The 21,629-nt window shown below is 39.7% G+C and overlaps 1 protein-coding gene across 1 annotated transcript in view; it reads right to left on the reverse strand.

Moving 5' to 3' along the window:
* ENPP6 (ectonucleotide pyrophosphatase/phosphodiesterase 6) overlaps positions 1 to 21,629 on the reverse strand; it is a 96,796-nt gene that overhangs the window by 16,017 nt on the left and 59,150 nt on the right. The window contains exon 6 of the mRNA XM_056802954.1: positions 4,751 to 4,874. Within this exon, the coding sequence (XP_056658932.1) occupies positions 4,751 to 4,874 (124 nt within the window). The remainder of the gene's footprint in view (positions 1 to 4,750; positions 4,875 to 21,629) is intronic.

Raw genomic sequence — 21,629 nt, forward strand, 5'->3', positions numbered from 1 at the left:
TGAGCTTGGATAATCACATGTGAGCATGGATTCCCATTCAAGCATGGTGCAATTCAAGTTCCATTTGCTAATCAAAGCCCTGTATTGGACTTTGATGTTGTTCAGTGGTTTTTCATTCATGTCTAACTTTTCATGGTGGTTGCCATTTCCTTCTCCAGCTCATTTTACAGATGAGGAAACTGAGGCTAACAGGGTGAAATGATTTGCCAAGAGTTACACAACTACTGAGGTACCACCTCACACCTAGCAGATTGGCTAACATGACAGCAAAGGAAAGCAATGAATGCTGGAGGGGATGTGGCAAAGTCGGGACATTAATGCATTGCTGGTAGAGTTGTGAATTGATCCAACCATTCTGGAAGGCAATTTGGAACTATGCCCAAAGGGCGCTAAAAGACTGTCTGCCCTTTGATCCAGCCATAGCACTGCTGGGTTTGTACTCCAAAGAGATAATAAGTAAAAAGACTTGTACAAGAATATTCATAGCTGAACTCTTTGTGGTGGCCAAAAATTGGAAAATAAGGGGATACCCTTCAATTGGGGAATGGCTGAACAAATTGTGGTATATGTTGGTGATGGAATACTATTGTGCAAAAAGGAATAATAAAGGGGAGGAATTCCATGAAGACTGGAACAACCTCCAGGAAGTGATGCAGAGCGAGAGGAGCAGAACCAGAAGAACATTGTACACAGAGACTGATACACTGTGGTACAATTGAACGTAATGGACTTCTCCATTAGTGGCAAAGCAGTGATCCTGAACAACTCAGAGGGATCTATGAGAAAAACCACTATCCACATTCAGAGGAAAAACTGTGGGAGTAGAAACACAGAAGAAAAACAACTGCTTGAATACATGGGTCGAAGGGATATGGTTGGGTTTGTAGACAATAAAGGAACATCCTAGTGCAAACATCAACAACATGGAAATAGGTTGTGAGCAAGGTCACATGTAATACCCAGTGGAATTACATATTGGCTACGGGAATGGTGAAGGGAGGGGAGGGAGGGAAAGAATATGATTCTTGTAACCAAGGAATAATGTTCTAAATTGACTAAATGAAATTAAAAAATTATAAAAATATTTTTAAAAGAGTTATGCAGCTAGGAAATGTCTGAGGTCAGATTTGAACTTGGATCTTCTTGACTCCAGTTCTAGTGTTCTACCCTCTAAATCATTTAGCAGCCTCCTTCTCAACCATTTTTGTACATATTGAGTATTAGAAGTCACTCAATATTTCAATGTAAGTGACCATAGGTAGTAAATAAGAGACAGAATCTGAGCCCAATTCCTCTCATCCCATTCCCAAGGCTTTCCCCCCCTCTAGCACAGTATGTTGCTGTCTCTTTATGTAAAAAGCCAGTCAAGAAGTTGGATTCTGGTCCTTGCTCTATCGTCGGCTGGCTAACATGACCATATTTTCCATTTCTAAAGTGAGGGGATTGAACTAGCTGATCTCTAAGGCTCTGATAATTCCAATTATTTATTTAATCCAGTCATGTCTACAACCAATTTGTCTAGAGCATTGGACCTGGAGTGAGGAAGGGCTGAGTTCATATCCCTCCTCACTCACATATAAGATGTATGACTGCACAAATCACTTACCCTCTCTCATCTTGAGTTCCCTCATTCTTAAAATGGAGATAACAGCAACTCATAAGGTTGTGTGACTCTGGGCAAGTCACTTAGTCCCTATTTGACTCAGTTCCTCATCTGTAAAATGGGGACACAGTGGAGATGGAAATGGCAAACAACTCTAGGATCTTTTCCAAGAAAACTCCATGGACATGGGGTTGCATGGTCGGACAAGACTGAATCAGCAATGACCATCACCACAACACCATCACCACAACAAGGAGAGGTTAAAGACAAGTTGGGAACAACAGTGCCTAGGGCACTTTAAAAAAACCTTGTTTTCTAATTTAGTAACAACTCTAAGTCAGCAGGGCAATGACTAGCTAGGCAAACAGGGTTAAGTGACTTGCCCAAGGTCACACAACTAGGAAGGGTCTGAGACCATATTTGAACCCGGGTTCTCTTGTCTCCAGGCATGGTTCTCAATCCACTGAACTGCTTTGTAAACTTTAAAGCATTCTGCTGCACATGCTAACTACTATTATCGATAAAATCCTTTTTCAGGTAAAACCTGAGTATCCAAGTTATTCTGGCAATCTCTCAGTGGTAGTAGAAATAGTTGCTAACTAAGCCTTACTGAGCTCCCACTCGCTTCATGACATACTGAACTAGGGGCTAAGAGAGAACACTGAGCAGCGGGCTAGGAGGGGTGTTATAATATTTGTGTCTTCCATGTGTTATGCTACCCAAGAATTATGGTATATAATTATTTCCATGGAAGATAGTCCCTCTTCCGTGTATTCTAATACCCCTAACTGACGTTCATCAGACCTCCAGTTTGAGTGTTAATGGGAAGTGTGGCCGCCTGAGGAGTTTTCAAACACTGAACAAGAGCAGCTAATACATCCTTTGGAAGGGGGACATCAGAGCAAGCCTAGGAGGTCTGTGGTTATCGAATGTCAAGGAATTGGGAAAGAAAGAAAAAAGAGCAACTGATGATCCAACCAGCTTTCCTGCAGATGGGAAAGATAATTCCTGATGAACATTTTGTTTGTGTGGGGGGAGATGGAAGCCATTCAGATAAGGTCTGTGCTAACATCTGTTAGATCTTGCAAAATCTGGTTTGACAAAAGCAATCCAATCCAACCCAACCAACTTTCTAAAAAAGGATCTGCTCTGAAGTTGGAAAACATCGTGGTTTCTTCTGGTAAGGAATTCAGAATCTAATGGAGGTGGGAGATGGAGGGGAACGTAAGCAGAGAAGTGAGGCTACAAGGTCAGATTGGGATAAGGGGAAAATTGGGATCCAGTCAAAATACAAGGAATAGAAGATGGGTTGAGTCACCTTTAACGGCAAGGTGCAGCCTTTCAACTACTGAGGAAGCTGGTATCGGAGGTATACCTCAAAGGAAGAGAAGGACATCAATAGGCAGATACGTAGAGAGAAGCCAAACGTTTCAGGTATTGGGGTCTACCCAGAGCAAGGGCACAGAGGTGGGACATGGACAGGGCAACATGGGGGAATGATGAGTAGTCCAGCTTAGTGGAAGATATTGGGGTGAATGGTATCAACAAATGACATTTGTCCATCTCCCATCTAGAAGCTAATTGGGTACTAATTGTCTCTAGAAGCTGGGGTCAGAACTAGAGGGATTCCAGGTGTAGAGATGGGAGGTCCTGGGTTTTAATCTGGCCTTGGACACTTCCTAGATGTGTGATCCTGGCCAAGTCATTTAACCCCCATTGCCTAGCCCTTATTGCTCCTCTGCCTTGGAACTAATACACAGTTTTGATTCTAAGATGGATAGTAAGGGTTTAAAGAAGAAAAAAATTGTCTCATAAATGCAAGCTGCTATATAGTTGGGTTTTTTTAATAAAGAAAAGTAGGGGCACCTGGGTGGCTCAATGGATAGAGTTCCAGGCCTGGAGATGAGAGGTTTGGGGTTCAAACCTAACCTCAGACACTACCTGACTGTGTGACCCTGGGCGAGTCATTTAACCTCTATTGCCTAGCTATTACCTTTCTTCTGCCTTGTTACCAATACATAGTACCATTTCTAATATGGAAGATAAGAGTTTTAAAAAATGGAATTAGAGGGGCTCATGAAATTCTGGCCTGACCCAGCAGGTCTATCTCGGTCCTAGACTAACCAATAATTTGGAAGAGTCTGGTGAAACCAAATGGGTCAGTTGGGTCATTCCAATCTGCTTCAAGAGCACAGTGTTGCTCTTTTTTCTTTCTTGCCCAGTTCCTTGACTTTCAGTAACCTAGAGTTCATGGCCTTTTTTTTTTTAAGAAAAGACATTTTTGACAACTGCATTTCAGCATAATTGGCTTCCTGTACAGTCTTCAGTACTTTATTTCATACATTTAAAAACGTTACTCTGAAAAGGGTTCCATGGGCTTCCCCACACTACCAAAGGGTTCCATGACCCCCAAAAAGTGAAGATCCCTTGTATTAGAGACAGGGTGGTAATAGAGTGCTGGGTCCCTCCCATACTTCTTAGCAGTGTGACAGGGAGGTAAGTGGCTTAAGTTCCTCTCTGAGCATAGATTTCCTCCTTTGTAAAATGAGGCTGTTGGGGCAGTTGATGCCTGAGGTCACTTCCAGCTCCAAATCAACACTCCCATTTTTAATGTGACTGAACTGTCTAGCTGTGTCCAGGGTCATCAGAACATCTGCTCAAGGGCCGAGCCAGGCTTCTCTTTGGCACAAGCTAAGCTGGCCCCACCAGAGAGCTGGGCATTGGGAATAACAGTGGGAGGGGTTCCTCTCTCAGCCCCCTGGAGTGAATGTAGCAGGTTTGAGGCATACAGCTGTCAGCAGCCGTGGCTGATAAGCCTTCCCAGACATCAGATAGCTGTGAAATAACATTTTGATGAATTAAGTGTAAAATGAATCATGGACATGTGGAATACATTTTCCCCCCACCGTACTCGGGATTCAGAATTTACGAGGGAAAATATTTGGCCATACTTGCCAAACCCGAGAAGCATTTGAAAAAATCCAGCCCAAGATGGTGCGTGGAGACCTGCTGGGTTTGCTCAGGCTCCCTCATAAATAGTGGTCATGAAGAAATCCCTCCAGCCATCCTGGGAGAGCTACCCTATTCGTGTAAAGATGCTGCTGTGAGCTGAGTGGCCCGAGGATCTGGACGATCCCATTGGCTTACCAGGGCCATAGGCCAGGAAGATCCCTCTCATGTCCATGAGCTCATTGTCATAGCCATGCCATCCACGTTGCCAGCCTTCCCGCTTCCCTGTTCTGTTCATCCAGAAGGGGAGCTTTTCTCTTTCCTGAGGATCAAGCAAAGAAAACACAGACACATGTATGTCATGTGACCACAACTGGAACTAGTGATTCTCAGAGTGGACAAAAGCCCCAGAGGTCAACTGACCCAAAATTAACTGGAGGAGGGAGGGGGAAGTTAGGTGGCTCAGCAGATGGAGAGCCAAGCCCAGAGAAGGGAGTTCTTGGGTCCAAATCTGGCCCCAGACATTTCCTAGCTGTGTAACCGTAGGCAAGTCACTTCACCCTGTTGGTCTCAGTTTCCTCATCATCTGTAAAATGTGCTGGACAAGGAAATGGCAAATCAATGCAGTGTCTGTGCCCAGAAAACCCCAAATTGGGTTCAGGAGGAATTCAACATGAAAGAAAAGCAACTGAACAATAAAAAGCACTTTCTTTGTGCTAGGCACAAATACTGAGGGTGTCAAAGAAAGACAAAAGTCCCATCCCTGAGCTTAAGGAAGAACTACACTGGAATAAGGGAGACAAATCTACAACCCATGACGGGCATGCAAGATCTGTAGATATACACCCACAAAAATACACATGCATATACACATACATACACGTGTATATATGTAGTATGGATGGAAGGGAATCTCTGCTTATTCAACACCAGTGGCTCCACATTACCCCTCAGATCAAATACAGGATCTTCTAAATCTGGCATTTGAGGCCCTTCGTAGGCACTGAAGAACCTTTGCAGCCTTGCTACACATCACCCTCCCTTGTACACTCTGAGATTCAGCCAAACTGACCTTTTACTCCCATCTAACACTCTTCTCCCATTTATGTGCCCTTGCACAGGCTGTCCCCCTGGAATGGAATGAACCCCCCTTCACCTCTGACTTGGAATCCCGAGTTTCCTCAGCTCAAATACCTCCTCCCTCCCACCTGAGGTGTTTCCTGATTCTCCCCAGCTGCTAGTACTCCTACCACCTCATTACCCTGAATTCATGCTGTGTGTTGTTGTTGTTCAGTCATTTCAGTTGTGTCCGATCCCACTTAGGATTTTCTTGGCAAAGATACTGGAGTGGTTTGCCATTGCCTTCTCTGGCTCATTTGATAGATAAGGAAACTGAGGCAAACAGGGTTAGGTGACTTGCCCAGGGTCATCCAGCTAATAATTGTGTGAGGTCAGATTTGACACAAGATCCTCCTGCCTACCTCCAGATTGGCACTGTGCTACCTCACCTTTATGCTGTATGTATTTTGGATATATTTATATGGGCACATATTTTTCTTCCCTCATAGTATAAATTCCTTATGGACAGAGAACTCTTTTTTAGTTTTGTCTGTGTATTGCCCAGTCCAGGGATACCTCACAGTGTCTGGACACATGGTAGGTATATCATAAATGCTTCTCTGCTTGATTCACTAATTGGGACTATTGAAAAGGCAGCCTTTGTTTGAGTGCTTGAAATGATAGGAAGCTCACTACTTTCCCAGGCAACCTGTTCCATTCTTGAACATCTTTAGTTATAAGGTTTTTTCTTATACAGATCAAAATTCTATCTCCCAGTATCTTGGAATTGAACTTAGAGATCATCTTAGCCTAACCCTTTTAATTTAAAAATGAAGAAACAGAGGCCTGGCTAAGTGGAATGAATTGGCTGGAATCACAATGGTAGGACTGAAATTAGCATGTTCATAAACATCATATCTTGGCTCCCAGGCCAATGTTCTCTCCACTTCCTCATGTTGCCTTTCATTATTTTTATTTCTAGCCTCTGGAACCACAGAGGACAAGCCCACTTCCTCCTGTACCGGATAATTCTTCATATACTTGAAGATGGGTACCATGCCGGTCTCCTCTTCTTCAGGCCAAGCATCCTTTCAATAGGTCTTTCTTGTGATAGGGTTTGATACTTACTCATTGATGCTTAATGATCAGTGGAACAAAAGCATTTTAAGAAGTTATTGTACAGCCTATTGGTGCATTTCTAGCACATTCCACAGTAGACAGTTTCAATTTCACCAGTTCACATGAAGCCAAAGAGACTAATCTTGATGGATAAGTTGGGTACTGATGATCTACCATTTCTTGGTGTTGTCTGTTACCTAATGCCCAATACTGCCATTAGCACCCTCCTCTGGTTGAGTCAACCAATCAATCAACAAGCATTTTTAAGTACCTACTAGGTGCCAAGACTGGGCCATATAGTGTCAAGAAATAATCCCTGTTGAACTAATAAATAAGACTAGGGGCTGGTACCTTGAAGAAACAAATAAAATAGAAAAAGTACTGGTTAATCTAATAAAAAAAAGAAAGAGAATCAAATTAACAGTAACAAAGATGAAAAGGGTGATATTAGTTCAAAAAAAGAGGACAATAAGGTAATTATTAAGAACTATTTTGCCCAATTATATGGCAATAAATGAGACAATCTAGGTGAAATGGGTGAATATTTACAAAAAATATAAAATGCCTAGATTAACAAAAGAGGAAATATAATACTTAAACAATCCAATCTCAAAAAAAAAATTGAATAAGCCATCAAGGAACTTCCTAAGAAAAAATCCCCAGGGCCAGATGGATTCACAAGTAAATTCTATCAAGCATTTAAAGAACAACTAATCCCAATACTATACAAGTTATTTGACGAAATAAACAAAAAAGGAATTTTACCACATTCTTTTTATGACACGAATATGGTACTGATTCCCAAGCCAGGCAGACCAAAAATAAAGAAAACTACAGACCAATCTCCTTTATGAACATGAACATAAATAAAATACTAGCAAAAAGACTCCATCAAGTGATCATGAGGGTTATTGACTATGACCAGATAGGATTTATACAAGGAATGCAAGGATGGTTTAACATTAGGAAAACCATCCATATAAGTGACCATATCAACAACCAAACCAACAGGAATCACATGATTATCTCAATAGATACAGAAAAATCTTTGACAAAATACAACACCTATTCCTATTGAAAACACTAGAAAGTATAAGAATAGAAGGATCATTCCTGAAAATAATGAACAGAATATATTTAAAACTATCAGCAGGTATCTGCAATGGGGACGAATTAGAAGCCTTCCCAATAAGATCAGGAGTGAAACAAGGATGCCCATTATCACCTCTATTATTTAACATGGTACTAGAAACACTAGCTGTAGCAATTAGAGAAGAAAAAGAAATTGAAGGGATTATGGGCAACGGGGAGACAAAACTATCACTCTTTGTAGATGATATTATGATCTACTTAAAGAATTTTAGAGAATCAACTAAAAAGGTAGTGGAAATAATCAACAATTTTAGCAGAGTTGCGGGATACAAAATAAACCCACATAAGTCATCAGCATGTATATATATATATATATATATATATATATATATATATATATATATTTACCACAAAACTCAGCAGCAGGACTTAGAGAGAGAAATTCCATTTAAAATCACCCTAGACAATATAAAATATGTAAGAATCTATCTGCCGAGACAAACACAGGAACTATATGAAAACAACTACAAAACACTTCACACAATTAAAACTAGATCTAAATAATTGGGGAAACATTAATTGCTCCTTGGTAGGATGAGCTAATATAATAAAAATGACAATCCTACCCAAATTAATCTACTTATTCAGCACCATACCTATCAAAGTACAAAAACACATTTTTGTAGAATTAGAAAAAATTATAACAAAGTTCATTTGGAAGAACAAAAGATCAAGAATATCAAGGGAACTAATGAAAAAAATGTGAAGGATGGAGGCATAACAGTACCAGATCTTAAACTGTACTATAAAATAATAGTCATCAAAACAATATGGTACTGGCTTAGAGACAGAAGGGTGGATCAGTGGAATAGACTAGGGGTAAAAGACCTCAGCAAGCTAGTGTATGGCAAACCCAAAAATCCTAGCTTTGGGGACAAGAACTCACTATTTGATTAAAAAAACTATTGGGAAAATTGGAAAACAGTATGGGAAAAATTAGGTTTTGATCACCATTTTACACCCTTTAACAAGATAAATTCAAAATGGACAAATGGCTTAAATATAAAGAGTGAAATCATAAATAATTTAGGTGAACATGAAATAGTATACCTGACAGATCTTTGGGAAAGCAAGGAATTTAAGACCAAGCAAGAGACATTACAAAATATAAAATGAATTACTTTAATTATATCAAATTAAAAAGGTTTTATACAAACAAAACCAGTGCAACCAAAATTTGAAGGAAAACAACAAACTGGGAAAATACAAAACTCTCTGACAAAGGTTTAATTTCCCAAATATATAAAGAATTAAGTCAAATTTACAAAACAAGCAACAACAAGAAAAAACCAAGCCAGTACTCAATGGACAAATGGTCAAAGGACATGAAAAGGCAGTTTTCACATGAAGAAATAAAAACTATCAATAAGCACATGAAAAAGTGTTCTAAATCCCTCCTGATTAGAGAAATGCAAATTAAAACAACATTGAGGTATCACCTTACACCTAGCAGATTGTCCAATATGGCAGCAAAGGAAAGTGATAAATGTTGGAGGGGGGTGTGGCAAAATTGGGACACTAATACACTTAATCTAACCATTCTGGAGAGTACTTTGGATGTGCAAAGGGCATTAAAAGACTGTCTGACTTTTGATCCAGCCATACCACTACTGAATTTGTACCTCCAAAGAAATAATAAGGAAAATACTTGTACAAAAATATTTATAGCTACATTCTTTGTAATGGCAAAAATTTGGAAAATGAGGGGTGTTCCTTGATTGGGGAATGGCTGAATAATTGTGGTATATGTTGGTGATGGAATATTATTGTGCTGAAAGGAATGATGAAATGGAGGATTTCTATGTAAATTGGAAAGGCCTCCAGGAATTGATGCAGAGCAAAAGCAGCAGAACCAGGAGAACATTGTACACAGAGACTGATATACTGTGGCACAATAGAATGTAATAGACTTATCTACTAGCATCAATGCAATGATCCAGGACAATTCTGAGGGACTTATGAAAAAGAATGCTATCTTCATCCAGAGAAAGAATTGTGGGAACAGAAATGCAGAAGAAAAACATATAATTGATCACATAGTTTCATGGAGATATGATTGGGGTTTTGGAGTTAAAAGATCGCTCTACTGCAAATATGAATAGCATGGAAATGAGTTTTGAACAATGATACATGGATAACACAGTGGAATTGCCTGTCAGCTCTGGGAGGAGATAGGGAAAGGGAGGAGGAAATCATGAATCATGCAACCATGGAAAAATATTCTAAATAAAAATTGTTGAACTGGAAGAAATAGTCCTTTCCCACAAAGAGCTCATATTCTATTAGGAAAACAATGTGTACATTTTGAAAGAGAAATATATGTAATTATGATCAATTAACATTAATTTATAAATATTCATAATTTTGTAAAATTATAATTGTAAAAATGTAAATAAATGAACATAACATTAATTTTGAAAGAAAGGGTAGAAGGTGGCACTTAGGGTAGTTTGGAAGAAGACAAAGGATGCCAAGAGACAGAGCAGAAGCTGGAGTATACTAAAGGTATGGGAGAGAGCCAGTGCAAGGGAACAGAGACATCGAACATTGAGACAGACACTGCCAGACCAGATCTGAACATAGCTCTTCTCATGTCTAACTTTTCTAACTCAGGTGCATACTAACTGGGGTGTTTGGAATGACTTGAGTCACAGCCCAGAGCAAATATTGACATTTAAAAATACTTTCTACCTTTAGTCATGCTGCAAATGATGGAATCCCCAAATCTTAGAGTTGGAAGGGACCTTTAAGGCATTCTAGTCCAATATGTGCTTGGCAAGAATGCTCTGTTGGTCCTGCCCAAGTCACTGAAGAGGATCTCTCTTTGAAGCTCTGTTTTCTCTTCTCCAAAATGAGGGAGTTGGACTCGATGGTTTCTGAGGGCCTTTCTTCTTAAATTTAGAATACCAAGTTCCTACAGATGGTAATATAGCATCTTTTCAAAGACCTGAAATGAGGGGAAACCAAGCCCCAATGGTGCCAATCCTGCATTGTCCTCTCAGAATCTCCATTGCTACCCCAACCCTCAGCTCAATTCTATTATCTTTACTGTATTCCCTGCCTCCACTGAACCTAATCTAAACCAGTCTGTACATATCCCAGTCCCCATTGCATCTTCTGGCACCTCTTGATAGTCAGTCCAACTATCTACTTGTCCTCATCATAGTTATCAGAGAGGGAACCTGCACCTGGCTTCATGGATCACAATAGTGAGCAGGCCAAGACAGGCTACAGTAATACCAGTTATTAAATGAGCAGGTCATTGGAAACCTCAAGCCACCAAACCCCTCTGGGGAGCCAGGCAACTTGCCAACATTACCTTGGAGTGATCTTCAGGCCCCCTCAGACTCCCAACAATCTCCAGCTGCCACCAGCTGTTGGGTGAAACCTGCTCATCGCTTAGGACAGTGCGGTGGCAAGGATTGCAAGGGTGGAGCTGTGGCTCCTTGTTTAGCTGCCATGCTGTATTGCATGCTCATCCACTGACACTCTGTAAATCTCTCCCTTGCATTATTGCTTTTTCAAACCTCTCTGTTTCATTGAATTTCTGTTTCCTGAATTTCTATCAGCCTGTCCTCCCATCTCCAGCTGTCATTAATATCTGCCCAGTTTGATTCTGTATTATTACCTGGCAGCATTTCTATCTTCCTGTCATTTCTTCCTGTTCTCGATTTGTCTTCAGTGATGTTCACACACCACCTCCAGATTTAGTTTCATCAGCTAATTTAATGTGTTGTTTTTTCACTCCCTATGCTTATACAGCTACATTTGCTAATGTCCCAATCAGGGCATAGTAGCATTAACAGCAATAGTAATGGGGACAGCTAGATTGTGACTCAGGTCTAGAAAGAGGAGGTCCTGGGTTCAAATCTGACATCAGACACTTCCTAGTTGTGTGACCTTGGGCAAGTCATTTAACCCCCTTGCTTGTACTTTACCACTCTTCTGCCTTAGAACCAATACACAGTATTCATTCTAAGATGGAAAGAAAGAGTTTTTAAAAAGCTTTTATTATTTCTGAGCATGGAAGTAATATAACAAATTCAAAGGGTTAGGGCTAGGTGGGGAATCTGGGGAAATGGAAAGACCACTGGTTTGGGAGTCAGAAAATGTTAATTCAAGTTGAAATACTGCCATTAATTATCTGTGTGATCTTGGACAAGTCATCCTCTCTAAATCTCAAAATCCCCCCATCTATTCAGTGAAGGGATTGGACTCATTGACCTCTATGATCCCCCACTCTTTTGTATTTATGATTTTATGATTCTGAGTTCTGATAAAGCTGGACACACTGTCCAAGGACTTCAATAAATACAATTTCCCCCCACATAAACACCATTAGAGAAGGCAGTTGATGGAACAAGTCTACATACAGAGTTAGGTTATTTCAGAGAAATGGTTGAGCTTGGCAATGGTTTTCAGTGAATTCAAATTTTGAATGAGATTAATCAATCCACAAAATTCAACAAGGGCTTACTATGTTGCAGGCCCTTTTAGAAGCACTGGGGATGCAAATGTAATGGGAGCTTAGCCAAAGGTTGGGGGGGGGGACAGTCTTAGCAGCATGTCTAAGCAATGAGCCTGATTTTGGAAGTCCTCGATAATGTAGAAAGGAGGAGCCCTGCTCCAATTCAGAGCATAAACCAGACTGTTGCACGTCTGCTTAATAAATGATGAAGAAAAGTCTTTTAGTTGGGGGCTAAATTGAAACTGATTGTGCATATAAAAGGCACCAAACAACCAAATCCAGTTCTCTCTTCTCTGGTGGCAAGTGAGAAAAGAGCTACTGTAGGCCTCCTGCTGGATCAGGGTCCTTAGACTCTCCCCACCTGGACTGTTGCCATTTGGTCCATGAGTGGAGAGCCTTGCTGTTGCTTCAGCCACCGTTATGTCTATTCTTTCCTGTTCTTAAGCCAAAGATGATTGGAGCCATTTCCATGGCCTTGTGAGATTCAAAAGGTTGAGGGAACGAGCTGAGTTTGCTAGCATCCATGGCTGTTGTAGGTCTGAGGAGCAGCCTTCATCTACAGATCAATACTGGGGGAAAGACCCGATGTCCTACCAGCAAAGGAGCAAGTCATCCACTGGCAATGCTGCACTCGTCAATGAACACAATAGTAGGCATAGTGCTACAAAATGTAGAGGGGAGAGGTATTATAGTTTAGAAGGCCATTTTTTTAGAAACTTGGATTTTTACTATATTTTTTTAGTAAATATCCATTTGTCAAGCTAATCATAATTTGATTATGTTGAGGAAATATAAGCTGGCACTATTTAATTAATATTACAGCAACACACTACCATGGGAACTTGAGCTGATAACATTAGAAGAATCCCTGCAACCACTTATGGATATCCCTGAAATCCTGAAGGAAAGATGAAGCCTTCCAATGGTCTCCTGATTTATTAGTAAAGTAGGGATTGGCACAAGGGCTCTCAAATCTATCTATAGTGCACAAAGCACACACACACACACACACACACACACATACACACCTACCTTCAATGAGATTATTTGACAAATAAGAGAGACAACACATAATTAGGCACATAGAGTAGAAGGAAGATAGTCTCAGAAGGACATGCTCAAGGGGATTAGGAAAGCCTCCTAAACAAGTTATAATTGAATTGGGTCTTACAGGAAGCTCTTTTTGGAAAAAGTTGGAGCCAATAAGGAAAAACAATCCAGTTATGGGTGAAAACTGGTGCAAAGGGACAGAAATGGTAGGTGTGGTATCATATTTGAGGAACAGCAAGATGACCAATATTGCTAGACTGTAGGTCAATAGGACCTCATTTTATACAAACTCAACACATGACTTTGGGTATATGCAATTAGTAATTTTAAAAGGTCTAAAAATACATAAAATAAAGCATTTTAATTTCCTGATCAATCCATGCCATTTTCCCAAGCTACAGCATAAAGTCTGGCAGCAGTTTCACCCAACCACACTCATTCCCACTCCAAGAAGCAATAATGGGAGCCATTGCATCATTTTGAGCCAAACACTAGCTCCCCACATCAGTCTTTTTCTGGAATTCTTGCTTGTAATAAATCATGTCCACATCAGAGCAAAGATTCTCTTTATTTCATTAATTAATCAATTAATTATTTCTATCTAGTTATTAATATGGCCCAAAAGTGTAAGAGTAGTAATGCTGGTAGCTCTGATAAGCCTAAGAAAAGTCCTAAAATGCCTAATTATGTTCATATAAGAAATACTTATTAAATAACGGGGTTTACCATTATGCACAATTTTCACCTTCTGCAGAGGGACTTGGAATGTATTGGTCATATAAAATGAGATCCTACTGTATATGCAGAAGAAAGTAAAGTGTGAAAAGAATGTAAAGGTAGGAGAGTGTTCATTTTGTGAAGAGCCTTAAGGCTGAATAAATGTCTTTATAGTGGATCCTGTGGGTAATAGGGAGCTGCTAGTATTTATTGAGAGGGAGGGGGAATGATACAATGCTTTGAGAAAATTACTGTAGCAGCTGAATGGAGGACAGATTGGAGTAGGGAAAGATTTGAGGCAAAGGGTCAATTAGGCAGTTCTTACAATAGTGCAAGTAAAAGGTGATATAAGCCTCACTTAGGGTGGCAACTATGGAAGTGGAGAGAAGGTGACATATACTGGAGAGACTATAAAGGTACAGATGACAGGATTTGGTAACTGATTGAATAGGTGAGGGTGAACAAGAAAGAGGAGTTGAGGGTGGAGAGCATAGGTGACTAGGATAGGGAACTCAGAACCTCAGACTCCAAATAAAGTTCTCTATACACTACAGCAAGAAATGTGAAGCATTCAATCAAAGCAGTTGGAACAGTTGGGCATCTAGAAACAAATTCAACTCTCCCAGGACATCTTTTCTTCTCCCCTCATTTCTTCTTTCTATATTTCCTTCTAGCACAATCATTTCTACTCCTTTAAGATTCACTATTTTGAAACTATTCCTACTCTAGAGTCTAGTTAGTTTGAATCATTTTCTAGAACATTCATCTACAGAAAAGGCTCTTTATTTATTGGTTAGGAGCTACTGGTTGCCCCTTAAATCTTAAATTTCAACCATCCCAAAGCACAACTCCTTTGCTGCTCCTACAAAGAGGGTGAAATGGTTGAAGAGGTTCTTTGGGTACCATAATGATACCAGAGAGAAGCATCTTCTCTAAGGTAGGTAAGACAATGGAAGAGACATCAGGGCTGAATATGCCTGGAAGAACCCAGTTCTGACTAGAGATTTACAGATCTTATACTTCTGCAGCTTGGATGGAAGGACTTCCAGATTGGACTCATCAACCTTTCTAAATCAGGAATCAAACACACAGACTGAAAGATCTCATGCAGTCTGAATCAGATTAAAATGTAATTGAGAAATAGTTAACAAAATCAGTGAAAATACAAGAGAACATAGAGAACATTCATATGTGGTTTTCTAAAATCAATATGCAGCATTGGGGATCCCTGTTAAGTCCCGCTTCTTTTTGAGTTTGATGCTACTATTCCAAAGAGTAGGAATCTCAATATTAGTACAATGATGTGACAGAGATTTCCTTTTGATGAAAGAAAGTGAGGTTTGCCAATAAGATGCAATGGAGGGCAGATCTTCATTAGGAAAGCAATGAAAGTAGTCCCTGTTAGTGGAGTAGTTCATGTGGGTGTGTATAGGCTGACACATGTGAACAGGGAAAACTATAGATCTCATTAGTGACTCTGTGTGCTCTGTGTGTGTGTGTGTGTGTGTGTGTGTGTGTGTGTGTGTTGATGGGGAGGCAGGAGTCCCATTAATAAAGCAATGGCTTAATTTCTGTCTTTGGGGAAGGTATCTCTTACTAAAGAATCCCCCTAAACAATGGAGATAAATGTCGATGACCATATGGATATGGACAGCAAATAGCAAGGTATAATGGAAAACTCTGCAGTTGGATGAACTGAGTTCAAATTTTGCCTTTGACCTCTATTACCAGTGAGACTTTGGGGAAGTCACTTAAATCTCCTCAGTTTCATTTTGTCATCTCTTCCGTGAGATGGTATCTGAGGTTTCTTTTAGTTTTAGAACTGTGATCCTCTGCTTGTTTATGGGGACCAAATTAGAGATAATGATTCATTTTCTAACACATTCCTCTCCCTCCCTTACCCAATGAGTCTTCTTGATAACAAAGATTTAAAAAAAAACAGTTATGGTGCACATTCCTGGGAGAGATTATTATATTGGTTATATATATGATGGGAAAGCTAATTTGTAAACCATTCCTCTGACTTTTATTTGGGCTGGTTTTTTGTCTACTTTGTGGACATGCTATGGCTTGGGGATCTGTCCTTGATATTAAAAATAGGAGGAAGCAGACGAGGGATGGAAACTAATAGCTAGAAAAAGGACTGCAGAGTGAGTGAACTGGTCATTGGATGAGGAGCAATCAGTGGACAGGTTGGGTGCCTCCATGTTCTCTATACAATCATTGGACCCTACATATGAAGCTTGAAAGGACCATAGAGGGTATCTAGTCCTATGTCTTCATTTTTACAAATAAGGAAACTGAAGTACAAAGAAGGGATTTTCCCAAGACTACACAAGTGAGCAGAAAATAAAATGGTGAAGCCATCACTTGAACCTGGATCCTCACGGACCAAATCCATTACCCTTTCCTGTATCAATCTCTTAAGTAATCAGTTGACAAGTATCTTTTGAGTAGCCACTCTACACTAGGCCCTGGGAATACAAAATCAAAAATGAAATAGTCCCCCCCTCAAGGAGCCTATGTTCCATGGGGAGACAACATGGATAATGTAGCCACTATCGTGAAAAGATCTAGAAGAAGAGCCCTTAATGTGGAGTCTGTGAACTTATTTTTTAAAGTATGTGTTGAAAATTAAATTTCAATATAATTGTTTTACTTTGTAAGTCTGTGTATTTTATTTTATTTATTTCAATTATTCTGAGAAGGGATCCATAACACACACAAAAAAATGGTTAAGAACGCTTGGATTAGAGGAAGTTTCCTGACTTGTTGGGTGGGGACCAGTGGCTTGGGATGGGGTTGCAGCACCTATGGGCCTAGATCTAGTTCAATAAAGGGAGGACCCACATTAGGGAGAGCACAGATCAAAGGAAAGGAGAGAGGGTGGGGACAACCCTTGCCCAGAGGCACTCTCTTGTTCATTCTTCCAGTTGGCACCCCCTCCCCCACTTTCCCCAGGGTCGTTGGAATTGGCCAGCTCTCCAGGCATTTACTCACTACAGACTGCTGCATTTTTTGAATTTATTAGCACTTGTTTTTCTCACCCTTAACATTCCTTTGATGTTCCTCTCTGCATAAATCAGCAGATGGCTGCTACAGCAGTAGGAGAGAATGAGAGAGAGAAATAGAGAGAAACAGAGACAGAGACAGAAAGAGAGAGGCAGGGACAGAGACTGAGACTGAGACAGACAGAAAGAGAAAAAAAGAAACAAACAAAGACTCCTGTAGAGGCAGGGAGGCACAGAGGCTGCAGAAAACTTAAGTTTCAGATTTCCTAGACTTGGTACATAACTTAGGCTTGTGTGGCTTGTGAGTCTTCTGGCAGAAAACTAAGAAAGGAAAGAAATTATTGCCCTTATGAAGACACCATTATGTTCTATCTTTAGGAAATTTTTAGGAGCCTCCATCCAGGAGGAACTAAGATGTTACGTTTGCACAGAACACCAAACCTCTCCTCTTTGTCTAAATCTTGCCTTTTCCTCGTACCCAACATCCCCCAGGAAGCCTTCTCCATTTTCGAAGATTTGAAGTGCAGTAGCCAAAGGCAAACAACTCCTGTATCTTTGCCAAGAAAACTTTAAATGGGGTCATGAAGAGAGATATAACTGAAATGACCAAAGGACAACAATAAAAATAGAAGAGGCCCCAAAGGAAAAAGTAGGCAGAAATTAGGGAAAGGCAGATTAGGCTCCATATTTGGAAAATCTTTCTAGAAATCAGAACATTCAAAAATGAAATGTTAGTTCCCTGTTGCTGGTAGTTTTCATGTAACAGCTGATTGAACATTTGTCCATATGTTATAGGGGTGATTCTTTTTCAAGTGTGGATTATGATGGAGGCATCTGAGTTTCCTTCCATTTCTGGAGATTCTGACCAACCTTGGCCTTGGTTCTCTATCCCACCTTCAGACTCCTATAACTTGTTTATTTATACTGGTTCTTTAGCACTTGGTCTATGTTACCTTGGCTTGATTTCTATATCTCTCCCTGCTTATATCCTCCTTCTTTTCAATTATTGTGTACATATGGAGGTCTCCTAAATCTACATAACCACTGTCAATTTCCACATATCAAATTATTTGGGAAAATGGGATCATACCTTTAGAACTGGAAGGGTTCTATGAAGTCATCTAGATCAATTTCTCTTATTGTGCAGATGAGGAAATTGGGGCCAGAGTTCAAGTAACTTGCCAAAGGTCACTCAAGTGTAGCCTCAGGCTAGTCTAGTGATATTTGGTTCTAACATGGAACCTGCTGCATCCCTTTCCACAAGAGTGGGCGTAGCCATCTTCATTAGCAGTCTATATCTTTCAAAATGGTGGAACCAAGCCAGTCTCTCTGCCATCTTTCCAGCTAGACTCTCTTTCAGTGGCTCCTGTCTACTAAATCCACAGATGCCATAAACTGAACTGGTGTGAGAAGAGGGACTTACTTTTTTTCCTCCTTTGCTCCTTTTCACCCCAGTTCTGGGGAGTTGTTCAGTTCTGTTTTGTAATTTTTGTCCTCAATTTCAGGTACCAGAAGTGGTCAACAAAGACCTAGGGATCTGAGTCCTGGCGAATTTGAAACCAAGTTTGCTGGCAGGGTAGTACAGTGAGTGGATCAGACCAATATGGAAGCCCTGAAAAGTCAAAGATCTCAAGCCTGGGAGGGATTATGGATTTGGAACTGGTACTGTTCTTTATGGGAACTGAACTAAATTGTGAACCTAATTCCCCTTCCCTTTCCCTAAGACTGAGGTGGTAGCAGGGGAAGGAGGAGTATGCCTTTCACATGTTGAGGAAAGTTCTGTTTGTATTTGTGGTTATTCTTTGAATATATAATTATAAAAATTCCTCTATTACACATGGCATAGGCAGTTGAATCAGGAGTGGCACCAGATCTTCTGAAATCCAAACATAGAGTAGTTTTGCCATGGTATCATTTTGATTTTTGTGATTTTTTGAAAGCAAATCACCAATTCACAGTGATGAGCTAGCTGCCTCTGTTTTTTCATTTTGCAGGAAAAGTCAAACCACAGCTGCCTAGTTTGGACCTTAACTATCCCAAAGGGAAAGATTGTAATAGAAAGCCAGCATCAAATCCAGGCATACATGGATTGAAGTATCACCTCTAAACATACTAGCTGTGCAACTGTGGCCAAGAAACCTCTCAGTTCCTATGGGCAGCAACTTAAGACTAAAAGTGGCAAAAAAAAAAAATAGATACTACTCTATATTGGTAAAAGGGGGTTTCCTCCTCTAAGAGGTCTTAAAACCGATGAAATCACAAGTCTGGTCTTTATCCCTAGTTCTGGCCTATGTTAATATAAACAAAAGGACTCTTAGGAAGAGAATTATAGCTCGAGCACCAGTATCTGTTATAGAAGTTGAAGTAGAAAAATTCTATGAATTTGACAAAATCCTTCAAATTAAATCAATGTATGCTTTGAAATTCTGATTTTAGAGTGAAGGTAGGCACAAGAGAGGACAGTTTAGGCTAGAGAAATGAAAAGACCAAAAGCTTATAGATTAATCACTCAGAAGCTTCACAACTGTGCATCATGAATAGATTTTCAAGGAGTTTGAAAGGCACTGAACACTGTGGGCACAGAGACAAGATCACAAAGAAGGACACTGATTTTGGCTTGATGGAGTGGATAGTGAATGATATGAGAATAATTTCAGAATCAACTGTGTGCATTAGAGCAATAACTAAGTAGAGCAAAGGACAAAATCAATACCAGACTGGAAGAAGGGTTGAAGATGTGAGGAAAACTCATTAATAATTCAATGGATCTAAGATCCCGTCTAATCCAAAGATGCCTTTAATGATGTAGATTGGAAGTCATCCATTCTTGCCCATCCTGGTCCATTCTTGTGATATTTCCCCAAAAGTTTGCCTTACAGGGTTCTTCTAACACTCTAGAGACTTTTCTCAGGATCTCTTAATAAGCACAATACTAGTAAAGTACTTTATCTACCAGTTCATCTTTTCTTCCTTGATATCTTTAACATCTATCCTTCAGAATTCCCTGTTTTTGATTTGTGGCTTATTCACACCACATGCTTCTCCATTACCTTCTGTGTATTCCTTTTAGTTCCTTAGAGACAGTTGTCTTCCAAAATGCTGTCGTAAAACAATACAAACAAAATGTTATTATGGAAAAGCTTTCATCGTAAGCTTAAGGTCAGTAAAATGGGGTTGCAATTTCCCCAAACCTATCCAGATTTTTCTCTTCCTGCGCAATTCTGGTCCTAGCTCATTGCCCATCTGTGCTGACTAACCCAGATATAGGTATTTTTGGACAAACTCTTCAGGGTGTCCATTCAGATGCATACTGAAATATAGGCAATAGACATTCTACATCCATATGATCTTTTCTGCATAAATGAACAAGTCAAATTTCTTTGAGTGATTACAGATCTTTTCTACTGTATTTTCCAATATTCTGGGATTAATGCTATCAATACAATATCATCTACACAAAGGAGCCTCTAAAGGTATTCTCTACACACAGAGAATCCTTCCTCAATTTAGATTTTGTGCTGGATCTCCTCCACAACAGTGGCAAACACCTTTGTTGGCCATACAGGACTCTGTTTTCTCATGGCTTACCTGATGTTCATTACCAGAGAGTCATTTAGCAGTATTAATTATTATTACATCTTCCAATGAATCTCTGATGAGCTTGATGTATGGCTTGAAGACACTTTACTCCATGTATAAGGTACTACTTTGTTCTACCAAATCAAATGTTGTTGTTATTGTGGAGATTTTTTATAATCAGAAAACATAAAGAATAATGACTTCTTATGTTCTCTGTATCTTTCAGTTAACTGTTAAAAGGTAAAGATGCGGTCAACTACTGAACATTCCTTGTAGAAACTTGTCTATTCCTCACTAACATTCTCCTGAAGCAAGTCCTAGTCATGGATAGATGACTCAAAAGATAGATGAGAAAGTATGCATATAGGACGGTAGTCATTAATTTTCTTTCTCTTGGTCACCTTTCTGTAATATTAATAAGGTGTAAAATGTGTTTCCATGCTTTTGGTATCTTTTTCTCCTTTAGATACCTTGTATATCACTCAGTTTCTCAATGACCTCATAATTGTATTGCCTCCAGCACAGATCTCCTCTATATATACTTGGTCCAGTTCAGCTGGTTTTCTCATCTTTGTTGCCATTTCTATCTCCTATATAAAAACATCTGGGACTGTGATGTTTGGGTCCAAGTGTGATGGTTCCACTATCTAGATGGAGAAAACAGTTTATTAAAATGACTTTAGCAAATCCTCTCCATTTCCCTTCTGTTTGTAGTTTGACTTCCATTTTTAACCGTGACTGCCTTTGAGATGACTTTGCTTACTTGGATATCTTGCCAAATTTTCTTTAAATTGGCTTTATTTCCATTGCTTTTCTTGACTTTATGAGATGCTGCTGCTCATAATCATTTATTATCCTTCTACATAAGATTTTACAAATAAGTTTATATTCTATCACTATGTTTTCTTTGGCAGTTGCCTAT

This window comes from Monodelphis domestica, chromosome 6 (assembly GCF_027887165.1).
Source record: "Monodelphis domestica isolate mMonDom1 chromosome 6, mMonDom1.pri, whole genome shotgun sequence".
NCBI lineage: Eukaryota > Metazoa > Chordata > Mammalia > Didelphimorphia > Didelphidae > Monodelphis > Monodelphis domestica.